This window comes from Fukomys damarensis, unplaced genomic scaffold, assembly GCF_012274545.1.
Source record: "Fukomys damarensis isolate Sample0158 unplaced genomic scaffold, DMR_v1.0_HiC HiC_scaffold_31, whole genome shotgun sequence".
NCBI lineage: Eukaryota > Metazoa > Chordata > Mammalia > Rodentia > Bathyergidae > Fukomys > Fukomys damarensis.
The window spans coordinates 4,397,802-4,422,235 of record NW_022900943.1 but is presented as its reverse complement, the minus strand read 5'-3'; the positions used below and the strand labels follow the sequence as shown (position 1 = coordinate 4,422,235).

General features: G+C 35.0%; 1 protein-coding gene across 11 annotated transcripts in view; it reads left to right on the top strand.

Annotated features, from left to right (window-relative positions):
• Ccdc171 (coiled-coil domain containing 171) overlaps positions 1–24,434 on the top strand; it is a 339,562-nt gene that overhangs the window by 208,465 nt on the left and 106,663 nt on the right. For 10 of the 11 annotated variants that reach the window (XR_781535.1, XR_781536.2, XR_781534.1 and 7 more), the window contains one exon: positions 11,971–12,102. Coding sequence is in view for 8 of the 11 variants with exons in the window: in XM_010630948.3 (XP_010629250.1) it covers positions 11,971–12,102 (132 nt within the window). In the remaining 3 variants the exon portion in view is untranslated. Of the gene's footprint in view, positions 1–11,970; positions 12,103–13,578; positions 13,626–24,434 lie in introns of all 11 variants that reach the window. The other variant, XM_010630949.1, reaches the window with a different exon arrangement.

The following is a 24,434-nucleotide window of genomic DNA, read 5'->3' as shown; positions in this document are numbered from 1 at the left end:
CTGAATTTCTGTTTCCTTCTTCAGTTTTGTGAAGTTATCAGTTATCATTCTTTTGAATCAGTTTTCTGGTTCCTTTTCTTTCTCTTCTGAGTCCCATAATTTATGCATTGGCCCACTTAATGATCCTGTCAGTCCCTCAAGTTATCTGCATTTTTTCATCTTTTTCTTCCTATAACTGCTAATTTAAAATAACCAATCTTTTAATTCAGATTCTTTCTTCTACTTTTTTCTAGTTGGCTGTTGAGACTCCTTTGTTAAATTTTAGGTTAGTTTTTCTTCTGAACCAAGGTTTCTGTTTGATTCTCTCTTAAATTTTCTGTTTCATTATTGAACCCTCACTGTGCTCATGTATTGTTTTCCTGAGTTCATTTGTCATTTTAATGAGATTATTTCTAAACTTTTAGGTAATATATCTCCATTTCATTAGGGCTGTTTTTGGCATTTTATCTTATTTGTTAATTTTTTTTTGATTATGTGTCTCTGTTTCATCATTTTCTTGACATTATCCACATGCTAGGAGAAAATACTACCTCTCCCAGTCATTAAGGATAGACTTGTGTAGAAGGCCTTTTAGCAGTTATCTTGGCTGAAGTGCCTGTAGGATTCTCAAATCTTTATGTTGGCCCACATTGCTATATTTCTTCTTCTTTCTTCTTTTTTGGTACCAGGGATGGAATGCAGGGCCTTGCACTTGTGGGGCAAATGTGGTGCCACTGAGCTAAAATCCCTGGTCCTGTTGTATTTCTTCTTAAAGGCCTCAGGGTTCTACAGTATAATGAGTCCCAGTAGTACTCCAGGATGGTCAATACAAAAGACATTTCCTTGGATAATGTTCAGAAAAGTTGAAAGATTTAATGTGGAGTTTACTTGCCCTCTCAATAGAGAAGTTGGCATGCTGCCCTGCTTTCTCTGTGCTGAACCGGAGCTATGTGAATATTCAAGTTCTATTCAAACAACTGCTTTTGTGTTCTGTAGTCTGCAGGAATCTATCATCTGATGGATCATGTTAGTGTTCCAGTTCAGGTGATACTAAAAAGCCAGTCAACTTTGGTAGCTCTTGGAAAAGTTAGGTCACTGAATGAGTGTTCCAACCATTTCATTTCTTAGGGAGAATTTGGGACCACGGGGCTTCCTCCGGTTTATATGGTGCTGTACTGGGGTTGGAAATTATGGTAATTTTCCTACAGGGCCTCAGTATGGCTAGTTTTCTGTTGCTGAAGGTGCAGGAGTCTCTACCCTAATTTCTGGAAATTTCATGAATGAAATTGATCCATTTATTGCTGTTGCACCGCTTTAACATGGGGCAGGACGAGGGAGAACCCAGGGTTTCCTATTCTACCATCTTTCTGATGTCACTCTCTTTCATTTTTCAAGGATGATTTTGTCAGATATGGAACTCTTGGGTGACAGCGTTTTCTCTTTTTTCCCCTCACTTTGGAACTTTAAATATATCACCTCTAAAATTTCTATTTTTAAAAAAATATTTTAAATCTCTTTATGTATATTTTTTATTTTCGAAACTGTTGTCTTCATGGTATCCTTTAACTCCTTAAGCATATTTAAGAAGATTAAAGATATTTGTGGTAAGTTCAGTGTCTTAAAATTGCTCAGAGGCAGTTCCAATCCAATTAATTTGCTTTTCTTATGTATAGATCATATTTTCATTTTTGGGTATATAATTTTTGTCTCTCTCTCTCTTTATTTTTTTGTACCGGGGATCAAACTTGGGCTCTTGTGCTTTTGAGGCAGGCAGTGGAACCACTGAGTGAAATCCCCAGTCCAAGAGGCAAATATTTTGGCTATTGTACTGCAGCAACTATGGAAATTAGATTCTCCCCCTAATTCCGGGGTGGTTGTTGCTTATTTTAGGTGTCATTTAGTGACATTTTGAATTCTTTTATAAAGTTTATATCTTTTGCCATCTGTAGCTCCTGAATTCTGTGTTCTCTTAGCTTAGTGGTCAACTAATGTTTTGATAGAGATTTCCTTAAATACCGAGATTCAGGTATTTTTCCCCCTTGATTAAGTTTTAATCTGTTTACTGTAAACTTTCAGTTAGCTTTGAGATTCTGAAAAACAGTTGATTTTGGTATCTTTTGCTACTTTGGTGCTTATGTGGAGGGATTAGCTTTGCAGTTTCTTATTCTGCCATTTTACCAACCTTAATCTTTAAAATATATACCTTTATTTTTCTAATAACTTAACAGCAGACTTCTAGTATTACTGAAAATACAGGAAGTATTTATTTTTAAAATTAAAAGCCTTTCAAAATGTGTTCAAGTGTATCTATTGTAAGGGGGGTGGAGTAGAATAATTATAATAGTATAGGATGATATGGATAGGAGACTGTCTGGATTATGTAGAGTTTGGTGTGATAAAATTATTAAGCATGGATTGGATGCTAAAAAATAACAGAAAAATGTCTCAGTTTAGTATAGCTGAAAGTGAAAGTAAGAGTATTTGGGTAAAATAGGAATATAATAAAGAATGGAAGAATATTTTATAGTAATTACTTGTGTTATTAAATTGGCAGACTAGCTAGATTCTTGAGGCTTTTAGAATTTGCTTCGACTGTACAAGTTTAGATGGACAAGTTGTTCCCCATGCATGATCTTATTGTCCTGTGATCTTGGGTACCAGTGAATATTCATTGAAAGTGTTAAGTGCTGCTTCAGTAAATCATTGTTATGGTTTGGATATTGAATGTCCCAAAAGGCCTGTATGCTGAGGATTTGTTTGTCAGTCCCTGGTCCTTTTGGAAGGTATTGGAACCACTGGGAGATAGGCCCCAGAGCAATGATGGCGAAACTTTTAGATCTTTCAGTGATATAAATAGCCCGCAGTAGCACAGGTGCCACCGGTTCACCACCACTGGCCTAGAACAAGTACAATGGATTGTTGGAGGGCTGAACTTGAGGGAGATGTGAAGGCCTTGGCTCCTTTCTTCCTCTTCTCTTACATCCCAGCTACTGTGACATGAGCAGATTTCCTCCAACATGGTGTATTGAGTCACTACAGGCTCAAAGCAACGGGACCAAGTGACCAGGGGCTCAAACTTCAGAAACTGTGAGCCAACATAGATCTTTTCTCCCTTTTAGTTTATTTTCTCAGGTATTTTGTCATATTGATGAAAAGCTGACACACTCTTCTAAAAGATAAAATGGGAAGATACAGTCCAGAAACATAAAAAACTCAAGACAACTTGATATCTATAAATAAATTTTACTAGAGAAATCATTAGGAAGTCATGGGAGTTTTCACTGACATACTTTTGGGTTTGTTACTTCAATGATTTTATTTAAAAGCTTTACTCTGTCACAAAACACAATGCTAGGAATATGTACCACTATGCTCAGCTACAAATCCTTTTTGGGTGTATGTAATTTACTAGGAGCTGTACCAGCCTCTGGGGAGTCATATATAGTGTAAGTGTGCTTGTGTGTATATATGACATAGTTAGTATCTTCCTCCACAGACGTAGACAATTTCTGGGCTGGGGATTTGGCTTAGTGGTTCCATTGCCTGCCTCACAAGCACGAGGTCCTGAGTTTGATCCTTGGTACCAAAAAGCAGAATGACATAGACAATTTCAGCCTACAGTGAAGGTTCATATGCACCTGTAAGATATACTTTTCTACATCCATATTGATAAGAGCTAGTCATCTATGGGGCATACTTCGAAAACCCAGAGGTAGACTGGCATTTTCTAAGAAGAAAATTAATAACCTGACTGGATCCTTGAAGTGTGAAGAATGATGGGAAAGACATGTCAACCATGAATAGCATGAGCCAGTTCATAGAAGCACAAAAAGATATTCTCAGTTTAACATCAAATGCAAGAGGTGAGGCTCAGTAAGGCAAGTAGAAGCTAGTTTATGGAACTTTTTGCCCTGCTGAGAAAGTTGAATCTTATTGTAGAGGCAGTGGGGAATAAACTAGGACTTAAGCTAGGGAGCAATATGGTTAGATTTCCTTATTGAATTTGAGCTCCAGAGAGCAGATTCTGCAGAGTAGATGCAATAAGAAATGAAGGTGGTTTTTAAGAGCCACGAGTCTGGGAGTAGAGAACTCCATGCAGGGGTTATAGAATTAGGTTACATGAGGGATAGTGAAGGTTTGAACCAGGATAGTGATTGTACATGCTGTCAAAGGAAACAATATGAAACATTCAGTAAAAAGGCATATAGGGATGAGAAAGAGAACAGGGTGATTCCCGTGATGCTCTTAACTGATGCTAGTAATATAATAAATGGGCCTTTTTTTTCCAAACCTTTTTTCCTTGATAGCTTATAGAAGGTAGACAATAATGTTTGGAAAATAGACTTTAAGGTAACATGGAAAATCAGTAGGATATGTGAGTCTGAACCTTAGGGAAAAGTCAGGGATAAAGGTAAAGTTTTGAGATTAACATAATACTCTGGTAAAGAAGGTGAAACAGCATTTGACAAAAGAAAGAAAACATTTCAGATAAATGGAAGGCTAGAAAATGCACTTTGAGAGATTAATTATGCCACTGGTGTTTGAAATTCATGAGGGATAGAAATTTCTTCTTAGTTTTTATATCTTTAGTATTTATCACTGTGGATACTTAAATCATGTTTGTTAATGAGTCAAACCTTGCCAGTGGATAGTTTTAAAACATAACTGAAATAATTTCCAGATTCCAGGTGAAATCTTGCTGATATTTTCATTTGCTTTGTTTATTTAATTGCTAAAAATAGCATTTGTGCCTACTCAAGGGCTAGAGGATAAAGCCTGTATTCAATAAGAGTATCTTTGAGAAAGAAAGGTGTACCCACAGTGAGTTAAATGTAATGACTGTTTAATGCCTAAGAAAGAGATATATTTCTATGTTAGGGTACATTGGGAATGATACAGATTCAAACCGGGTATGACACATGAAGACACTGTGTAGTCCAATCCTTAAATATGATTTTATAATCTTTAAAATAGTTGCCCAGAATACATAGTAATACATAATTGTGCTTATATCTTTCAGTTCATTTACAAGGAGTAAAGAGGCCACATACTTTTTTTGAATTTATGAAACTGACAGTATTTAAGAGTTGAGTTAGGATCTTCTGCCTCTAAAATATAATCATTAGTGACTCATCAGGGCATCTCTAAATGTTACTTGTAATCTTTAAACTCTCCATTCTCAATTTCTTGAAACTCTTTGTTGAAGTTTAGCTGTGCAGGACACACAGGTGGCTTGATAATGGCAACTCTATGTTTCTTGTGTGTCAGCATTCCTGCTGTTCAGTGTCACCCTGACCTATCCAAGCTAGAAATGTTGCTCCAGATCAAGAGGGATTTATAAACTTACCAAGTAAATATAACACACTGCAGAGTGTCATATACATATGTTTAACAGCTTTTGGCTTGAATAGAAATAATTTCAATGTGCACCTGACTCTATTTTTTGAAAATTTCTAAGGAGGACTGTAACAATTTATAAATATACTTCTTTGTTTTCAGGTGTGAGTGCTGTGTTTATTCACATAGTTTAAGGTCATGGCAGTCTGGGGGGTGTACTCCGTGGTACATAACCTATAGGCCTACAGATTTATCATGCAGGTTAGTGCCTCTGTAAGGTGTTTTTGATTCAGTTACCAGCTTGATAATTTGATTCAAATGGCCATTTTTTCAGATCTTTAGTTGGCATTTGGCCCACTTGATAATTTGACTGTCAAGATAGCAGTTTTTTAAGTTACATAATTGAAAGGTAACTATAACATGTAAGGGGTTATCATTTTTGCACTCTTTTCTGGTGACAGCATCTGGTAGTCACTGGAGATGACTGTGTTCTGCTTTGAGCTTGTAGCTTAAATTAAATAAGGTGCTGGCAAAAGACGGCTAGTTTCCTACCTCCTTTTCAGATTATGTTTCTATGCTTGCTATAGTGTAGTGTCTGCCTCTACTGAGAGACTCCAGAGACCCTTCCAGTGGGTGTGGTCATTGCAGGAGCTATTACATACATCCTTGGGTATCTTTCATATGGGATTTTGACCATTGTTAAACAGATAACTTCTCTCAGTGCATGTGTGCGTGCGTGCGTGCGTGCGTGCGTGTGTGTGTGTGTGTGTGTGTGTAAGAGAGAGAAGAGAGTGTGAGAGCAAGAGTGAATGAGATTGCCCATGCCCACAAGTGCAAGGAAATTACCAGAAAGATTAAGGATGCTTAGTATTCTTCATTGCTTATTGCAAAACGATTTTGTGAAACTTAGAAGATTTTTGCTTTAATTGCTAGCCAAGACTCAAAAAGGGGGAAAATAGGTAGGGAAATGGAAAAGGTACCAAAATATTAAGTCATTTATTTAGCTGTTACCTGTCCAACTAGACAGTAAGAGACATTACTATTTGGTGCTAAAAGCACTGGGCTCAATACCCTTATATTAGGAGCAGCAGTAACTATTTTACAAGGTATATAGCAGAATCAAGTGAAAGTAAGTGTGAGAGTACTTTTGGAAATACTAATGGCATTATTACAAATAGATATAGTAATTGTATCACCATCAGCCCATTTCATTAATTAGGTAATTAGGAAAGGATAAAAGAAGAAAGAAAATACCATTTAGATGCAGGTATTCAACTCCTGAATATCATTCCATTGCAGTGACACTATGTGATCCTTCCTTCTATTACTAGGCCTATATCAGAATCCTGGAACTGTCTAAATAATCTTTTTTATTCTCTATTTCTTCTGCATTGTAGAATCATGAGTTTGGGATAATATTCTTACCTGATCTCATACTTACTAAGGGCCTCTGAATGCATCGTGTCTTTCTTGCCATTAGTGTTGTTATAGAGTAATAGTTGACTGTGTCTGGCTCCCTTCTTTTTGTATTTACAAAAGGCTATCCAGTATGTCTGTTCTACTTGTTTAACAAAGTTTTCTGTTGATTAGGTATTAGAATGGGTGGTCAGTACTTGTGTTGGAAAGTTAGAGCCAATTAAGTTGTGTAATAGACCATGTGAGACTTGAAAATAGATTCAGCACACTTATTTCATAAAACACTTGAAAAAAAAAGAAAGCCTGAAAGTTTGCTTGAAATAGCACCCTGTGTCGATGGAACGAATGGAGATAATAATTATAAAGACTTTATAAGTGGTAAATTTTTTTGTGTTTCCTTCCATATCTCTAGGGCTATTTTTTTGTGTTAAAGGTGAGACAGTAAGTAATATTTAAGCTTTGTGGCCCATACAGTCTGTTTCAACTACCCAACTGCCTTTGTAGCAGGAAAGCAGCCATAGGCCATAGGTAAACAAATGGATGTGGTTGTGTGCATGCCTGTACAACTTCATGTGTAGTAACAAGTGATGGGCTGCATTTGGAATGCATAGATGGAGAAGTAGGGTGCAGTATGCTCTAGTGCGTAGGATGAGAAGTAAAATAAAAGGGAGACAGGAAAGCAATAAGGATTGATGGAAATGGAAGATGATACAAAGGATAGAGTAGGACAGAAGAAGGCAACAAAATGGAGGCAAAGATATTGTTGAGATTTGTATTTGTATTGGAAAATCGCTGGTAAATGGTTCATTCTGAAGCATTGCAGGCTATATTAGATTGAAGTAAATAAAATTTTAGGCAGATTAAGAGTTGTGTAGCTGGGTGTGGTGGTACACACCTGTAATTCCAGCAGGTAGGAGGCTGAGGCAGAAGGTTTGCAAATTTAATTCTAGCCTATTTAATTCTAGGGCTATTTGGTGAGGCCATCTTAAAAAAAAAAAAGTATAGTATAGAGTCCTGATATATGTTATTTTTTCCAGACATTCAAAATTCAGGCAGTGTATATGTCTTTTTACATGTGTTCTGAAATCTTTTTGAGTTTTTGTCTACACTATAACTTCTTCTGGCTTGGTATCTCTTGCTTGGTTTTTAAAAATTGGAACATTGATGGCCAGGCATGGTGCTGCACACCTGTAATCCCAGCACTCGGGAGGCTGAGGCAGGAGGATCGCTGTGAGTTCGAGACCAGCCTGGGCTACATAGTGAGTTCCAGGTCAGCCTCAACTATACAGTGAGACTCTGTCTCACCCCCCACAAATTGGAACATTGATAAAAAGATAGAGGTTCACATTTTAACAGTTGATCAGTTTTCCTAGAGATGGCTAATTGAATTCATAGTTGATATATGTAGCAGAAATAACTTTTTCATTTTAAAGTACAAATACAGAAAATTAGAAAACAGATGGGTGATTTGTAAATGAAGGCTAACCAGAGGAATGGAGTGGGAATAGATCCGTAAGCATAGATATTATCAATCATTTTAATAAAGCCAAATTGTCACAATAAAATATTTAAAATATGTATTTATTTTGAAATAAATATTTTTGTGACTATTTTGATTGGAACTTTTATTATTCATCCATGTCTTATAACTATGTTAGAAAGATCTGCTTTTAAAAGTAATAAGAAAGTAAAAAACATAAACTGCTTTTTTTAAAATCAAAATTTAAGAATAGAAGTAATATATCTATTTTTTGTGCTTTTTAAAATATTAAAAATTGTACAGTATTATAGAATGCTATAAACTATAAAATTGATACTTGAGATTTATATTGTGAAGTTGTATGAATAAATAAGTTTATGTTAGGAATGGATTACTAGGCATTTTAAAATAGAAAACATTGTATATATGTTTTTATCACTGATATTTATACATAAATAAAAGTGAAAAAGACATACACTCCTAATTATAGGATGAGTAATTTCACACCCTGAAATTCACATCGCCTTCTGTATTCTTTCTGAACAGCCTCTCATTCACCTTTGCACTTCCCTCTTCCGTATCTTTCCTGCCTGCTTCTTGGCAGCACCGTTACATTTTTTGCTTCTCCTAGTATCAGTTATTATATTCTCTTAATATAATGCTTTTACTCCTTTATTCATTAAAATAAAAAGTATTAGACAATCCCTTTTCAAGATTTTTCTTTTAATTTTATTTTTCCAGTGTTGGTGTGTGTTTGACACATGGTAATTACATTCATCTTGGGGAATTGGTGCACATTCATATCACATCTTGATCTCTCCCACAGTCCTCTCATCCCCCCCACTTTTTTTGCCTTCCTATCTCCATAAGCCTACCTCCTTATTTCCTGCTATCTCTCTTACGTTTTTCTCTTTGATATTTAAAGTTATTTTAAGTGTTTAAGTTACAGATTTCTCATATAAGAGAAACCATGGGATATTTATCAAGACTTTTCTAAAAACTTTCTCTAGAAATATCTGAAGAACATTTTAGATGCTGTCTTTCAGTGTTTAATTAAAAAGTGGAAAAAAACCCTCCAAATTTTAGTAGAAATGTTTGACATTATACTTATTTATCTTGAGTTACTGTCTCCTGATGGCGATGCCAACATTCAACAGATAATTTATAATAAATGAGAGTATTAAAATATGTATATTAAACTGAGTATGATACCTGTGGTCCCAGTTATTTGAGAGGCTGAGGCAGTAAGATTGCTGGAGGCTGGGTATTCAAGGCTAGCCTGGGGACACAGGGAAACCTTATCTCAAAACAAGCAACAAAACCCCTCAAGCGCATGCATATTATTCAGATAACACAATTACAGTATACATCATCAGGTGTAACACAAAACAAATGCTTTTGAAGTTTTTTTTCTAATGTAGATAATTTGGCAAATTAATTGCTAAAAATATTAAAATGAGAATAAATCATAATTTATAGTAACAGATGCCTCACCTTACTATTGCTCGTAAAGTTTACCTAGAGAATGTAAAACATGGCTTCCTGTATGTCAGGTTTCATGGGTAAAGTCTGGTGCTTGGTACTAAACGGGTTGAGTGACCCCCGCGTGCAAACTGTGCAGTGCATTACACCCACACTACTTATGGTTTCTCTCCCCATCTTTGCCCGTATTAACAATCTGCTTTTGTACTTTGACATCCAGGATTTCCCTAGTGAGTTTTGTCACAGAAAAAAGAGAATCATCAATATCGCAGTTAAACTTGACTTTCAAAGCTAATAGTATCTCATTTGGGGGCTCAAATTTAATAAATTTTCTTTGATTCTGGGTGAGTTTTTAAACATCAAACAATGAATTGGCCAGGGTGCAGTAAAATATTTAGATCTATTGACTATGGTTCAGAAGGGTAGAAGGCAAAACACTAGTGGTTTGATGTTGATAAATTCATAGTACCTTAATCCACATTAATGTTTTCTTTTATCTGAGTGCACTTTGGTGACAAAAAATGAGAGAAATTATCCATACATATAAAAACATATGGCACATATATTTGTAAAATATGATTTATTTTGTTAAAGTAAGTTTGGCAGCATTCTCATCCTGACTGAAGACTCTGGAAAGTGTTCCAGATAAATAACATCTTGAACTGGAACTCTAGTGTGTGTAAAGTACTCACACTATTGTAAAAACTCCATCATAGTATGTTTTGGCATTGATAAAATGACAATTTTTTTTAATTGAGTTTATTGGTACATTTAGGGATACAGTACAGTTACATTCATTGTTGGGATCATGTACCTTTACATGGCAAGTCTTGATTCTCATTTTTTTCCCCTTACCTCTGCCCTCCCTTCACCCCCTTAAAATGACATATTTTGAGATCATCATAGGAAATACAAAGATTCTTATGCCCATAGATTAGCATGAAGAATCAGAATGTCAGACGTTTGCCGATTTAAGGAAACCCAATGCAGTGTGATCATTTTGTGAGTTGTTTATATTTCTTATGTAATTCATCCATATAATAAAATATACTTCAGTTTTATAAGCTTCCCAAGTATAATAGAAAAATGGAGAGCTTAAAAAATGTATCGGTATATTACATTTGAAGCTGTTCAGATAAAACTTCGGAAATATAAATACATTTATTTGGGCAGTTAATATTATTTTTGTGGTTTTCCCCATTCTTGATCATTGCTTCATAATTTAAAAAAAATGTCTTGTGGTTGTAAGCAGTTCTGTATTTGTCAAATATGGTAGCAAAAACTAAATTTAAAAAATCCATTCAGGCATAAGAAAAGCTAGAAAATATCCCTATATGTGAAAATATCTACAATTATATTGTAAAATTAAAAATTAGAGTTTACATAAATTTAGACTACACTAGAATTCTTAAGGCTCTGACTAGGTTTGGAAATTAATACCCAATTTCTGAGCATTCCCTTGTATTTGTATTTATAGAGGTTATTTTCTCATTGTCCAGAAGGTGGCAGTGTGATATCAACAGCCTCTGATTTCATACTGGCTAAGAATTGATACTGTATTTCTCTCCCTCTGTGATGTGCTTACATTGTTACCTTTCAGAATACTAAAATATAGTACAAATATTACTGATTTTATCTCAGTTATCTTATTTAGGAGTTGTGTGACTAAGTTGGTTTACATGTATTTAATAATTAAGACTTGAGCTTAATACAGTTCTGTGAATTTAGAAGAATAAAAGGGTAAACAAACCTCTTACTTGTGTACTTTTAAAAATCCTTTTGTGTTGAGTGTATTTGGTCTTACTCCAGGTTATGTATTAGTCAAATTTCTCTCAAAGACTGGTACTTAATAACTGTTGTACTCAGTGTATGCTAGTTAATATTAGTTAAATGTGTGGTAATAATTAGAAAGTGGTAATAATTAGGAGACTGCTGTTTGCTTTTGATTTGGTCAGTTTTCCCCCTTTCTTTCCTCTTTCTTTTCAGGGTGGAACTGTGAAAAAAGATTCTAAACCTCTTGATCAGAGGAGCTCCAGTGACTCTTCTTCCCCTTCTTCATTTTAAGCAGGAAGATGCTTTTTCTTCTTAACATTCTCCCCCAGCACTCTGAATTAGAGATTTATTTGCAACGAAAAATCAATTAGTCCTAAATTTATTCATGGATTTCAGGTCCAGCGATCAATGCAAGTCCACTCAGTGGGCTCAGGGGGACCCAGTTCATCCCAGTTAATGTGTCTGAAGGGGAATTACCATTGATGCTGTTTTTTTCCCTTTAGGTCAGAGATCAGCTCTCGCTGTCACGGAGCGCAGCAAGTAGGAATGACTTCGCCCTGCAGCTGCCCAAACTGCACCTGGAGACCTTTGCAGTGGAGGGGCTCAAGGGCGGGCCAGAGGTTGTAGCATGCCAGGTTAGAGTCTAAATAACATTGTTTGCTTCTGAGACATATAGAAAAATAAACTGCACTAACTGGAGAGAATGAAAGCTGAAAGTATTGTAAATAATTTAAAGGCAATGCAAATATATTTTTCTTCTATCACGTGAAATGTATTTCACACAAAAAATGTTTTTGTTTAAGGCCTAGAACTAATCTTATTAAAATATTCCATGAAAGCATTTTTACAAAGGAAAAATATGTGTCTTATAGCAAAGTGCAGCAGTAAAAGAACATACTTTCCTATCTGCAGAGGACAATAAGACACTAGGCTGTTATCTCTTCAAGTTAGTCTCTGTCTGTTGCTCTTTATCTTTTAAAATAAATGACTTTAGATAAAATTATCAAGAGAGATACCTGACAAATCTTAATGTTAATTTCCAAATATATCTAATATATTTCTTGTGGTAATTTAATTTCAGTACAACTAGAATCTTACTGTACTTTATATTGAAGGGTACTTTACCCTTTAACATTTAGTTTCATTGAGCATTATAAAATGTGCAGACTGGGTCTTCGTGTATTAAATTCAAGACACCAAATCATAAAACCTCAGGCCACTTTAAACTTAATAAAGAAACATTTTCAGAAACGTTTCAGATGTTGTAGATTTCCTTCTGTTCTTTCACAATTGTATTTTTGTGGGTATTTTTTTTTCCTTAAGGTTAAAAAATTTAATTGGATGACACAGAATTCAGTGTGTGCTTTATTGTCCTTTTAATGCCCAACATCTCCATTAGAAAAAAATTGTCAATATCATGTAAATTATAGGAAGCATGATATTTCAAGAGATTGTCTTCATTCAATAGCACTGTAGATTTTCCAGTATATTTAAGAGAAGCATCTCTTAAAACTCAATCTTTGTTTTACATTTTGAAATATAATCTTTTTTATTCCTCAGTTTATTAACCTGTGGAATTCAAATTTTGGACAAATTTAATGTCAGTTTTTTTTTCATGCCCATACTCTAACTTGTTACTGGTACCCAAATTAATGCTCTACAAAGGAAAAATATTCATTGATTTTTTCATTAGAGTGTCCACTGATTTATCTAAAAAATATATCATTATATAATTAACCATAAAATATTTTTACTTTTTTATGGGTTACAGTCCTATACCATTATTTAGGATAAGATTAAAATGTATGCTTTAAACTTGACTTTCAGTGTTTTCAAGTTCACTGTAATCTCCCTCAGGAACACAGTATGATTTCAGATTTTTTCAGCAATGGTAAAATAATCCTTTACTTTGCTATCTTGAGTCAGAATCTCACAGTGCTTAGAATTTGTTATAACTCATGAATAAAAACTTGCCCCAAACTAGATTTTAGGGATTTATAAGGCATCTGATTCCCAGGAATGCCATTTTTTGGGGACAAAATATGACATCTGTGGTTGTGATGTCTGTCAAAACATAAGAGACCTGTAGTTTAAACTACTATCTCTTTTAGGTTCTATAAAACCAATTGGCACAGTTACCACATATCTACATGCATGGGTAAGTTTTCCATTGACATACCATAAAATACTTTGCAATTTATCAATATGCATTATAATTAGAAAACTAGAAGCAATAATAACAATAGCCACCATTTCAGTGAACACTTAGCATATACCAGGCACCATACTTAGCTCTTTGAATATATTATCTCATTTAATTCTCTTAATGGGCCTGTCAAATAGATGGCACTATCTTCATTTTATAGCAACAGCCACAACAGGTAATCTCCTCAGAGCAACAGTGGGTAACTGGAAGATCCCCGGAGCCTGAATTTAAGTTTAAGAGTAACTGAACTTGTAAATATGACACTAAAGAATTTAGACAATTGTGTTAGATGGTAAGAGTAAAACTTCAAAAATCTGTAGTGAAACTTTTCTTCCACTTATATCAATTTTACATTTATATACAGTGTAAGTCATAGTTTATGATATATTGTAGATAAATCACCATTAAGAAATTTTGTTTCTGAGCCAGGCATGGTGGTGGATACTTGTAATCCCAGCACTTGGGTGACTGAGGCAGGAGGGTTGCCATGAGTTTGAGGCCAGTCTGAACTATGTAGCAAGACCCTATCTCAAAAAAAAAGAAATTTTGTTTCTATTCGATAACCTCATAATATGAAAGTGTACTTTTCATCTTTTGTCATATAAAAATATGCCTGTGCTAACCATGACCACTTATATAAAAATTAAGTATTTAAAAAATTTGATTGATACAAAATAATTGTACATATTATGGAGTACACTGATATTTTATACACGGAGTAATGATCAAATCAAGGTAATTAGCATATCTGTCACTTCAGGCTTATTGTTTTGGGAACATTCAGAATCCTTTCTTCTAGATGTTTTGAAATATACAATTATTAAATATAAATCACCATACTGTACTATAGGATTTACTCTTGATAGTGTTTCTAATTAAGTTTTTGTTTTTTTGGCTTTTTTTGGTACCGGGGATTGAACTCAGGCCCTTGCACTTATGAGTCAGGTGGCAGAACCACTGAGCCAAACCCCTGGCCCTTCTTGATAGTGTTTCTGTATAAATCTGTAGCCAGTCTTTTTCTTTCCCCCTCCCTTTCCCACTCTTTGGTAATCTGTTCTCTAGGAGATAACTCCTTTCATTTCCATGTGTGAATATGAATGAGAACCTGTGGTGTTCAGCTTTCTTATTGACTGACTTATTTCACTTAACCCAGTGTCCTCCTAGTTTATCTCTGTTGCTATAAATTACAAGATATCATTTTTGTTTATCTTAATAACACTTCATTGTGTACATATACCACCTTTCAACCTTATTTTTTATTTTTTGCTGTGCTGAGGATTGAAGCCACAGCCTCACATGTGCTAGGCAAATTCTGTACCCCAGACTATACCCCCACCACATTTTCTGTATTCAGTTATTTGTTTATGGAAACTAGGCTGATTCCATATCTTGGATTTTGTGGGTAGTGCTACAAGAGATAAAGAATGCATAAGTCTTTTTGACATACAGATTTAGAAATCCAATATTAGGTTAGCTTTGTACTCTCTCTTGGTGTTGATGAAGTGGACTGTTGAGCGTGCACATGCTCAGACTTTGAGGGAGGATCACCGAGCAGGGTGAGGTTGTGTCTGAACCATTTGGTCAGCCTGCGAGCTGTCGTGTAGAATCGTGCTGTACATGCTGATGAGGCGCTGAGCGCTACTAAAAGGCAAAGACTCGTATATCATTACTTATGCCCTGAATTGCGTAGTGCGCATGACTTACGCTCTTCCACTGAAGAAAGTTCAGTTCATCTGGTCTCTGAGATGGTAGCTTTTTGTGCCCCTTTCCTTAGTTACGGAAAGTGTGGTATTGAGGATTTCTCAGGCTTTTAGTAGGTCTAGATGTATCCGTGTATGGAAGTAGAGAGCACAGTGTGCACGGCAGGAAGAGGGCAGTGTGTGGCAACCATACTGTCGCATCTGCTGTGGGGTGCCCTCGTGAAAACAGTGAGCACCAGTAGCTTGTCTTCATTACTGCGAAGGTATGTGCTTACTCTGAGGAATGGTTATTTAGGATCTCCCCACCTCACCTATTCTTCCACTTTGTGCTTTCAACTCACCAGTTTCTTCAAAAGCTTTAAATTATTTTATCAAGTACTATTCACTTTAGCTTTCTCTTGGCTTGTTCATGTCATGTGATTTTCTGATGAGACCTTTCTTCGGTGAAAACTCTTGTCTAATCTCCTGTGGCAAGTTTAGAACTATTATACTAATGTTTTTTTAATTTCCTAAGTAATAGTATATTGGGCTTTCACTGCACTACCAAGAAAAATGAAAACACTCAGATTAGGCCAGTCAGCTTGAACTGAAAAGGCTGGGACTGTGTGAAAGCAGAGTACTTGGTAATAAAAATATTCTGCTTCTAATTTATAAAGATAATACCTCTTTTTTCATTATCTATACTCTCAAGTGTGTTTTTCAATAATTATGGTCTGTAATGCTGATAATAGCTGGCAAATATTGGCAGACAACCAATAAATGTCTTCATCTTCATCTTCATTGAATGATAAAAAACATTGTCCTTAAAGACAGTAGGTAATGTTTGCTGAATGCTTAGTCTGTGTCAGTTACTGTGCTTAAGCACCTTACATTACCGCCTTATTTAATCCTTTCAATAACTTAATGATCAGTGATCTGCTTTTATTCTATCTTGCAAAGGAAGAACCAAAGTATGTGAAGATGAAGTAAGACACTGCAGGTCCCATATCCAGTGAAAAGAAAGCTTTTTAATCATGTGGTTCTGCATTCTCTAAATGATGGCTTACTGGTTTTTTGTTTGTATGTTTTTTTAAGATGGCTGAGAGAGAAAAGGAATAAAAATTGGGTCTTTCTATAGAATACAGTTTTATTTGTGTGGAAATACTGGAGAAAATAAGAAACCCAAAGGAGGGCTAACTGGGCAAGTTACTTAAGTTGTCTGTGTTTTGGCCTTTTCATCTTTAAAATGAAAATAGTCAAAGTTCCTAACTCATAGTGAGATCATTAGTTAGTGTGATGATTGAATGTGCTGATCCATTGGAAGTGCTCAGAATGGTGACAGATATATTGTAAATACTCAGTAGCTGTTACCTCTCCCCTAAAGCAAAAAAGCTTTATTAGGTCAGAACTTGGTCTTGATCACTGCTGTATTCTCAGAGCTCAGAATCATCCCTAGCAAGGAGGAAGCCTTCGGTTTATATGCGTGACTGAATACTTGATTAAAGGCATTTGGCAAGATGGCTCAGGAAGCTGTTTTTGTCCAAGTTGTGCGTGCTCTTAAGAAACTTGGCATTAATTTTTTACTTCTAGACCCACATCATTTAAAAACAAAGCCTTCCAAACCATCTTGTTAAAGTGTTTAAGGCTTAGTGCATAATATCTATACTTTCGGAAATGCAGTATATCTTGTCAGTGTGTTTATAAACACTTCATTAGAGAGTATTCCTTGTGAAACCACTTACTTGTGAAGATTTTAAACAACAAAATCTTCCCTGAAAATACAGTACTGTGATCTTTAATCACTGCTGATCACAGTGCCATTGCATACTCCTTAAATTAGAATGGTTTTTAGTATGTGTTATACTTAAAACTTTTGGGATACAATATTTTACTTTTATGCTTGTTTTTCAGGCATATAAATTTCTTTGAGCTATTTTTATATTTATACAGATAAAGAGTATCTTGAAAAGAATTCTAATTTTTCATGTGTAGAGTGATGAAATAAATGATACCAGTGTCTAAAATGTCAGGGCACAAAAATATCAAGTATTATTCTTAGTTCAGTTTTACATGTATTCTATATTGCATTCCTTAATGAAACAGCCTTCTAATTGCTCTGCAAGAGATTTCTACATTTTGGGTGTACTTAGAAACTAAAGAGATGATTAGGCAATTTCATTTGAAGGATTGTACCATTTTGATATTTTTTCTTCATGTTGTCCCATCTACATAGTGAATTTTCTGAAAGCTGATCATCCTTTTAAACATAAAAGTGAGCCATTTTGAATGAAAATATTATCAAATAGAAGTTTTTAATAAGAATATGATATACTGATTAAAGTTTTTATTATGCAGATTCATTAGTATTCTATACAATTTGAATATACTCAGGTGTATAATAACATTTGCCTTAATATAATTTGATAGATTACTACTGTTAAAAATCAGCTTTTGAAAATTTTGAAAATTGTACTTGAAGAATTAAAAAACCATACTTTTTAGAGAAGTATAGAGGAAATTGAAGATCATTTGACATTGTGCTAGAGATAGCCAATATTAACATTTGATGTATATATTTTTTTCTAGTTATATTTTAGCCATAAATACAAACATATACATATAATTTATATTTAGTATGTTTTTTTAATATATTTTTAAACAATAATTGGGTCCTGCTGCTTTATAAGCATGTTCTAAACCTAATAACATCATAAATTTTTTTTGTCAATAAATACAGATTTTAACATCATACATCCTAACATTCCTAGCTTCTGTATTTTTTTTTTTTTTTTGATACCGGTATTGAACTCAGGTCCTTGTGCTTGCAAGGCAGGCGGTGGAACCACTGAGCTAAATCCCTGGCCCTAGCTTCTGGATTTTAAAAGATTTATTGAACTAATATATTTTTCTTTAAGTCCATTGTTAAATCATGGTCTTGGGACCTGATAGTTACAAAGAATCTGTTAAATCTACTAGCTCTATAAAGTTGTTTTTTTTTAAACATTTACCAGATGGGACATTTTACATCTTGTATTATAGACTATATTTCAGAGTAGGTGCGTTTTTTTTTTACCTCCCTTATTACGACTCTTTGCCTTTTGAAAGGGACAAAATGATATATGCGGGCAAGAAGTTGCATCTTTGTAAAATTTCTGGTATAGTTCTGAAAAATCTCACACTCTGTAATTCTTACCTCAGCTTACATGCTAAATTACATCCTCTGTGGGAAAGATCTGGTGATACCAGTGGCCTAAACTGCCACTAAGTAAAAGTCTGATAGGAATTCTTTAAAAACTAAGAATGATTCATAAAGTCCTTCTGTTCTTTTAAAATTGTTTCTTCCTTCATGGAAGAAGGAAGAATAATTAGTAAGAAAATTAGTATCATAGCAGAATTAGTTTCACAGAAGGTTAAAGAGATGATACAGCTTTGCTAGAAAGTAGTAGGACTGACTATAGAATGGATGAAATCTTTCCTCCTCTAGACCTAAAGGACACAGATAAAGGAATTCTTATATTTCATGGAAATGTTTACTTTTTCTTGTAGAACACAGCATTATCCTTTCTTGTGAAGGATGGATATAAATTATCCTTGTGGTGCTGAAAGTGCCACTGGAGTTCAGTCCTAGAATCACTGTTTTCTGTGAGCCCTTAGCTCTTCCGGCATGTCAGTGTTTTCATCTGATACATGGAGATGATAATGTGCTCTCTGCTGGATCCTGGACTGATTGTGAGGATCATATGACATATATGAAAGGACTTCAAATTTAAATAGCACACATATATTTTTGCAGTTGTTTTCCTTTAAATATTTTGCATATAGATGTTCCTTGGTCAGGTGTAAGATTGCTTAGTTTTCCATTTCAGGTAGAGACTTATGCTCTTTTAGAGACAAGCAACTAAATCATATTACGGGGAAGTTGGCAACCATGAATCTGTGCAATTTTCTGTCCATCACTGAGTTCACTAGAAATGCCATGTTGTTCAGAATGGGAATTACTTTCTAATAGCATAGTATTTTTTTTTCCTCATTGAGTTTATTCATACATTCTAGGTATACAGTACAGTTACTCTCATCATTGGGATCTTGTACCTTTACATGACAGGTCTTGATTCTCATTTTTTCCCCTTGTCCCTGCTCTCCCTTCATCCCTCCTCCCCTCCCCCTTTACAAACACTTCATTTCCATTTTTTCATTTTCTCATAGTTTTTCTTTTCCCTTATTAGCTTTCCCCTACCCTTCCTACTTTCCCTACACCTTTAGCCCCTTTCTTCCTATTTCACATTGTCAATTATATCATTAGGATCTTATGTACTATTATAGTTTATTCACACCAGAGAAACTATTTGGTATTTACACATGTATGACTCATTTATTTCACTTAGGAGTATATCCTCAATATGTATACATTTTCCTATGAATGAATCTAATTTCTATCTCTTTTTTTTTTTTTTTTTTTTGGTACCAGGGATTGAACTTGGGTCCTTGCACTTGCAAGGCAGGACACCGAACCTCTGAGCTAAATCCCTGGCCCTAATTTCTCATTCTTTATGGCTGAGTAATATTCCATTTTATAGAAAAACCACATCTTCTTTATCCAGTTTCCAACTGATGGGCAAATGGGTTGTTTCCAAGTTTTAGCTATTACAAATTGTGCTGCTATAAACATTGGTGCACATATATTTCTGTGATATGATTCTTTTAATTCTTTTGGAAATATACCCAGTAGAGGGATGGCTGTGTCAAATGGAACCTCTAGTCCCAGCTCTCTGAGTTATCTCCATATTGATTTCCATAGTGGTTGCACCAGTCTGCACTCCCACCAACAATGGAGAAGGGTTCCTTTCTCCCCACAGCTCTGCCAACATTTGCTACATAGTATAGTATTTTGGAAAGATAAAAGAATTCCATTTTCTGAGGAAAAGAGGCAGCAAGGTAGTATCAAGGAAAACATGTGGTGAGTCAGAATGCCTGGATGGAAGTCCTGGCTGTGTAATTTAACTGCCTTGGCAAGTCCCTCAGCAGCAGCACTGAGCCGCCATTTCCTCATCAGCGAATGGTGACAGGGAAGCCTGCCTGTTTTTGGCTCAGCACTGTGTGGGGAGGTCAGATGAGATAATGTGCATGTGAGGTGTTTCTGTGTTACAAGATGCTGTAGTAACTTCAGCTGTGGTGGACTGAACTGCCAAAGGCCTGGGGGGTCAGGGATAGTGACCTAAGTACACTGAGGAATGTTTTAGTGCTTTGACTCTTGGTGGTTTTTGATTGATGATGTGTTCAACATGTGCCTTCAAAAGAATAAAATATTCAGCAACATCAGTGTTTCCTTCCAGTTCAGTATGTAAGTCATTGCCAGAACTTAGGTGGTAAATGCTCTCTATATACTTCTATTTTTAGTTATTATATGAAGTAATTCAAACATTACTACCATTTTCTTATTTTAAATCATTTTGTTGCCTTTATTTATACCATTTAATTTTTGCATATTTGTGTGGGGGGTAGGCTTCAAATTCCAACTCTGTAGAGGGTGACAGTATTTGCCTGTATGTGAAGTATTTGAGATGGACATTATTGCATTTAGTAAAAAACAAAAATTGCAAAACATATTAAAGTACAGATTTACTTTTTTGTTATAACCTTCAGTTCTAGGTGTCCCTAAGTAGAAAATCTGCTAAATGATAGAAATGTAATTTTTTATCATTAATGTTAAGAGCTAGAAACTAAATCCTAAACTTGACCCTTTATCTTTTTTTTTTAATTTTTGAAGCCTATTTTTAAGTTAAAGTGTAACCTTGCTAGATAATACCTTTTCAAGCCTGTTATTGAGAGACTGAAGCCTGTGAGCACTTGAACTTTCAAGTGCTACAACTAGAATTACTATTCATTTCAGCTACTTGGACAAAAAACAGTGTTTGATGGACTGCCTAGGTGAAGACCTGGAAAAGGAAGGGTTATCTACAAATTGAGTGAGTTTATTATGGCTTAGTGATTTGCTGATTGATTTCATTTGCTGTCAGTTAAAGCTCTCTTAATGTCAGTTTTCTTTGCATAATGCCTTGAAATAAAGACTGATGAAGTTCTTCAGATTGATGCCGCTTATATAAACTGACCCTGATTTGCCCTATTCTGCATGACAATTTAAGTGACAGCAGTTACAGGAAAATACAGCAATGAATATGCAACTTAAGGATTAAGGGAGATGCAGTGAGTCATTCAGTTTAAAACTAGGTACAAAAGTAATTTCTTATAATTCCATGGGTGCTTTAAGTATTATTAAACAGATGATTACTATTGAATTATGTTTCAGGGTTTTATATGCATGTGATAACCGATCTAAAAATGATCCTAAAATCTTTTAAAATTGGTAAATCTTCCTTTTCTCACTTACTTAAACTTGAAGTTTCCAGAATCACAATTTAAAAAGTATTTTATTTGGATAGTGACACATAAAAGAATAAAAGTCACGCATCTTTATCTCACACTGTTTTTATCTTACTCCATATACAGAAATTAACTCAAAATAATTAATGCCATTAATAAAAACTTTAAACCTTAAAGCTTTTAGGAAAAAAAGCTCTTTCACATTGGTCTGGGCAATGATTTTTTTAAAAAAAATAGGAACCAAAAAAATAGGCAACCAAACCAAAAAACAAAAAACAAAAAACAAGTGGGACAGCATCAAATTAAAAAGCTGCAAAGCAAAGGTGACAGTCGGAACAAAATGAAAAAGCAGTCTGTGGGATGGGAGAAAGTATTTCTAATCTTGTATACACAAAGGGGTTAATGTCCAAAATACTGTATACAAGGTATGCATACAACCCAACTAATGGGCAGAGGACTCTAATGGACATTTCCCAGAGAGCCACATAAGTGGGGCCAATAGGTATAGGAAGAGGTGCCAACATCACCAGTCTGCAGGGAAGTGAAAACCCAGCAGTACAGGCTGTTACTGCAAGTGAGTGGGCACCCCAGAGCTCAGGTGTTGGGAATTTGGTGCAGCAATGGTGAGCGGTAGGATGCGTTCTTGTGAAAGAGGCAGTCTGTCCCCCTTTTCTCTCCTGCTTGCCTGATTAATGCTTTTTGCTGTGTCCTAATGCAGCAGGAAGACTCTTACCACATGGTAGCCTCTTCCTCAGTCTTGGACTGCCTAGCCTGCAGAACTGTGAAAAATAACTTTTCGTTCTTTATAAATTATCCAGTCTGTGATATTCTGCTACAGCAGCCAAAGCAAACTAAGACAGATGAGCAGTTTTGCTGAGGGTAGGAAGTGGAGGTTACCCTTGTACCCTGTTGGTGCAAGTGTACAGTGGAAAGCAGTAAAATTGGAAAGTAAAATTGTGGAAAACAGTATGGGGGTTTGTTCCTCAAAAGTTAAAAACAGAAGTGCCATATGGTTCAGCAACCTTTTCTGGGAATATATCCAGAGGAAGTTAAATCCTTGCCTTGAAGAGATATCTGCATTTCCATGTTAATTGTGACATTATTTACAATGGCCAAGATAATGCAGTCAGCTATTTTTATATGTACCTCCATATATATGACTTCAGCCTTAAAACGGAAGGAGATTCTACAATATACAGCAACATGAATGAGTCTGGGGGACATTATTATAAATAAAATAAGCTAGGCACAGAAAGACAAGTACTGTATAATCTCATATGCACAAACTAAGAAACGCAAACTCAAAAACAGAATGGTGATTACCAGGGTCTGGGAGTGTGGGAAGGGGAGATATTGGTCAGAGGGTACATATTTTCTGTAATAAGATGATTTCTGGAGATCAAGGTGTAGCATTATGGAGAGTGTAATTGAAATTTGCTAAGAGAGTAGATATTGAGCATTTTCACCACACATACAAAAAAGGGTACCTATGTGAGATGATGGTGTGTTAGATTGTGGTAATAATTTTACAGTGTATATGCATTTCAAATTATCACATTGTGTAACTTAATTATGTACAGTGTTTATAAAAATATTTAACTTGAGGTTGCATAGCTGTAAATTAAATAACCAGTGAAATGTAGGGTAATTTTGAAGATTTTAGAAAGCACTATTCAGTTTAGAGCCTTATAGTGATAGTAATAGCTTCTCCTCCTTTCAATGGCCAAAATTCTCACAATGCTGACAAAATGGAGGTGTAAGTTTTGAGCTAATAATGTAAGTAACTCACTGAAGGAAATGCACAAAATATTTGTTTAAGGTAAACAGCATAATGAAAATTTTAAAGATTTATTGAGCAAACACTGGTCCATGAATTGGGAAGCTCCAGAGTAGAAGTAATTCAGAAGTTGTGATGAGGAAGCATAAAGGGAAGATTTTAAAACGAGTGATCATGGAAGCAAAACAAAACAAAATAAAACAGCCTGATTGGTTACAGTTAACAGTTGCTTTATTTGCTATGTCCTGCTGCGGAATCCAGTTATACAAGTTAGTATGATGGCTTCTGATTGGTTGGCCTTGTTTCATTTTTATTTAATATAATTCTTTACAAGAAATAGCCTCCAGTATGTTTTCCTTATATTAAAAGTTAAAGTCACTTATGAAGCCTCACTAGCTTTGTCTGCTCAGATTTTTAGGTGTGATCTCCATTTTATTTACTTTAACATGTTAATATTCTTAATTTCTCTTTTGAGTGAGGTTTGTTTATAAACTCACTCCCAGCGAGTAGCTTTTCTCTGTGGAGTATGTGACGTTGCTTCAGTGTGGCAGGGCATTGTTTCAGATGGGCACAAAGGTTAAGTGATTTCTTGTTCACATTGAATGGTAGGTACAATTGTGACTGAAAAAGGATTCAGTGACAAGAATAAATTTTGGAAATTATGAAAGAATTTTTTTATATCTTTGTTGTAATATTCTGTACTCAGTGGATCTTGGGTGTCAAAATCCATGATTAAGAGACAAGTGGAGGTAAAGTCTTATTGCAGGAATTTGTTAATACACAAGTCCTCATTTTGCTAGTGCAGCATGAATGTTTAGTTAGATTAAATGTAGAACCTTGAAAATGGATGATGGTGATGCCATCAAGTTTCTCTGATCATGTTCATACCAAGCTAAATAATTACTTAAACATAAAACTTAAATC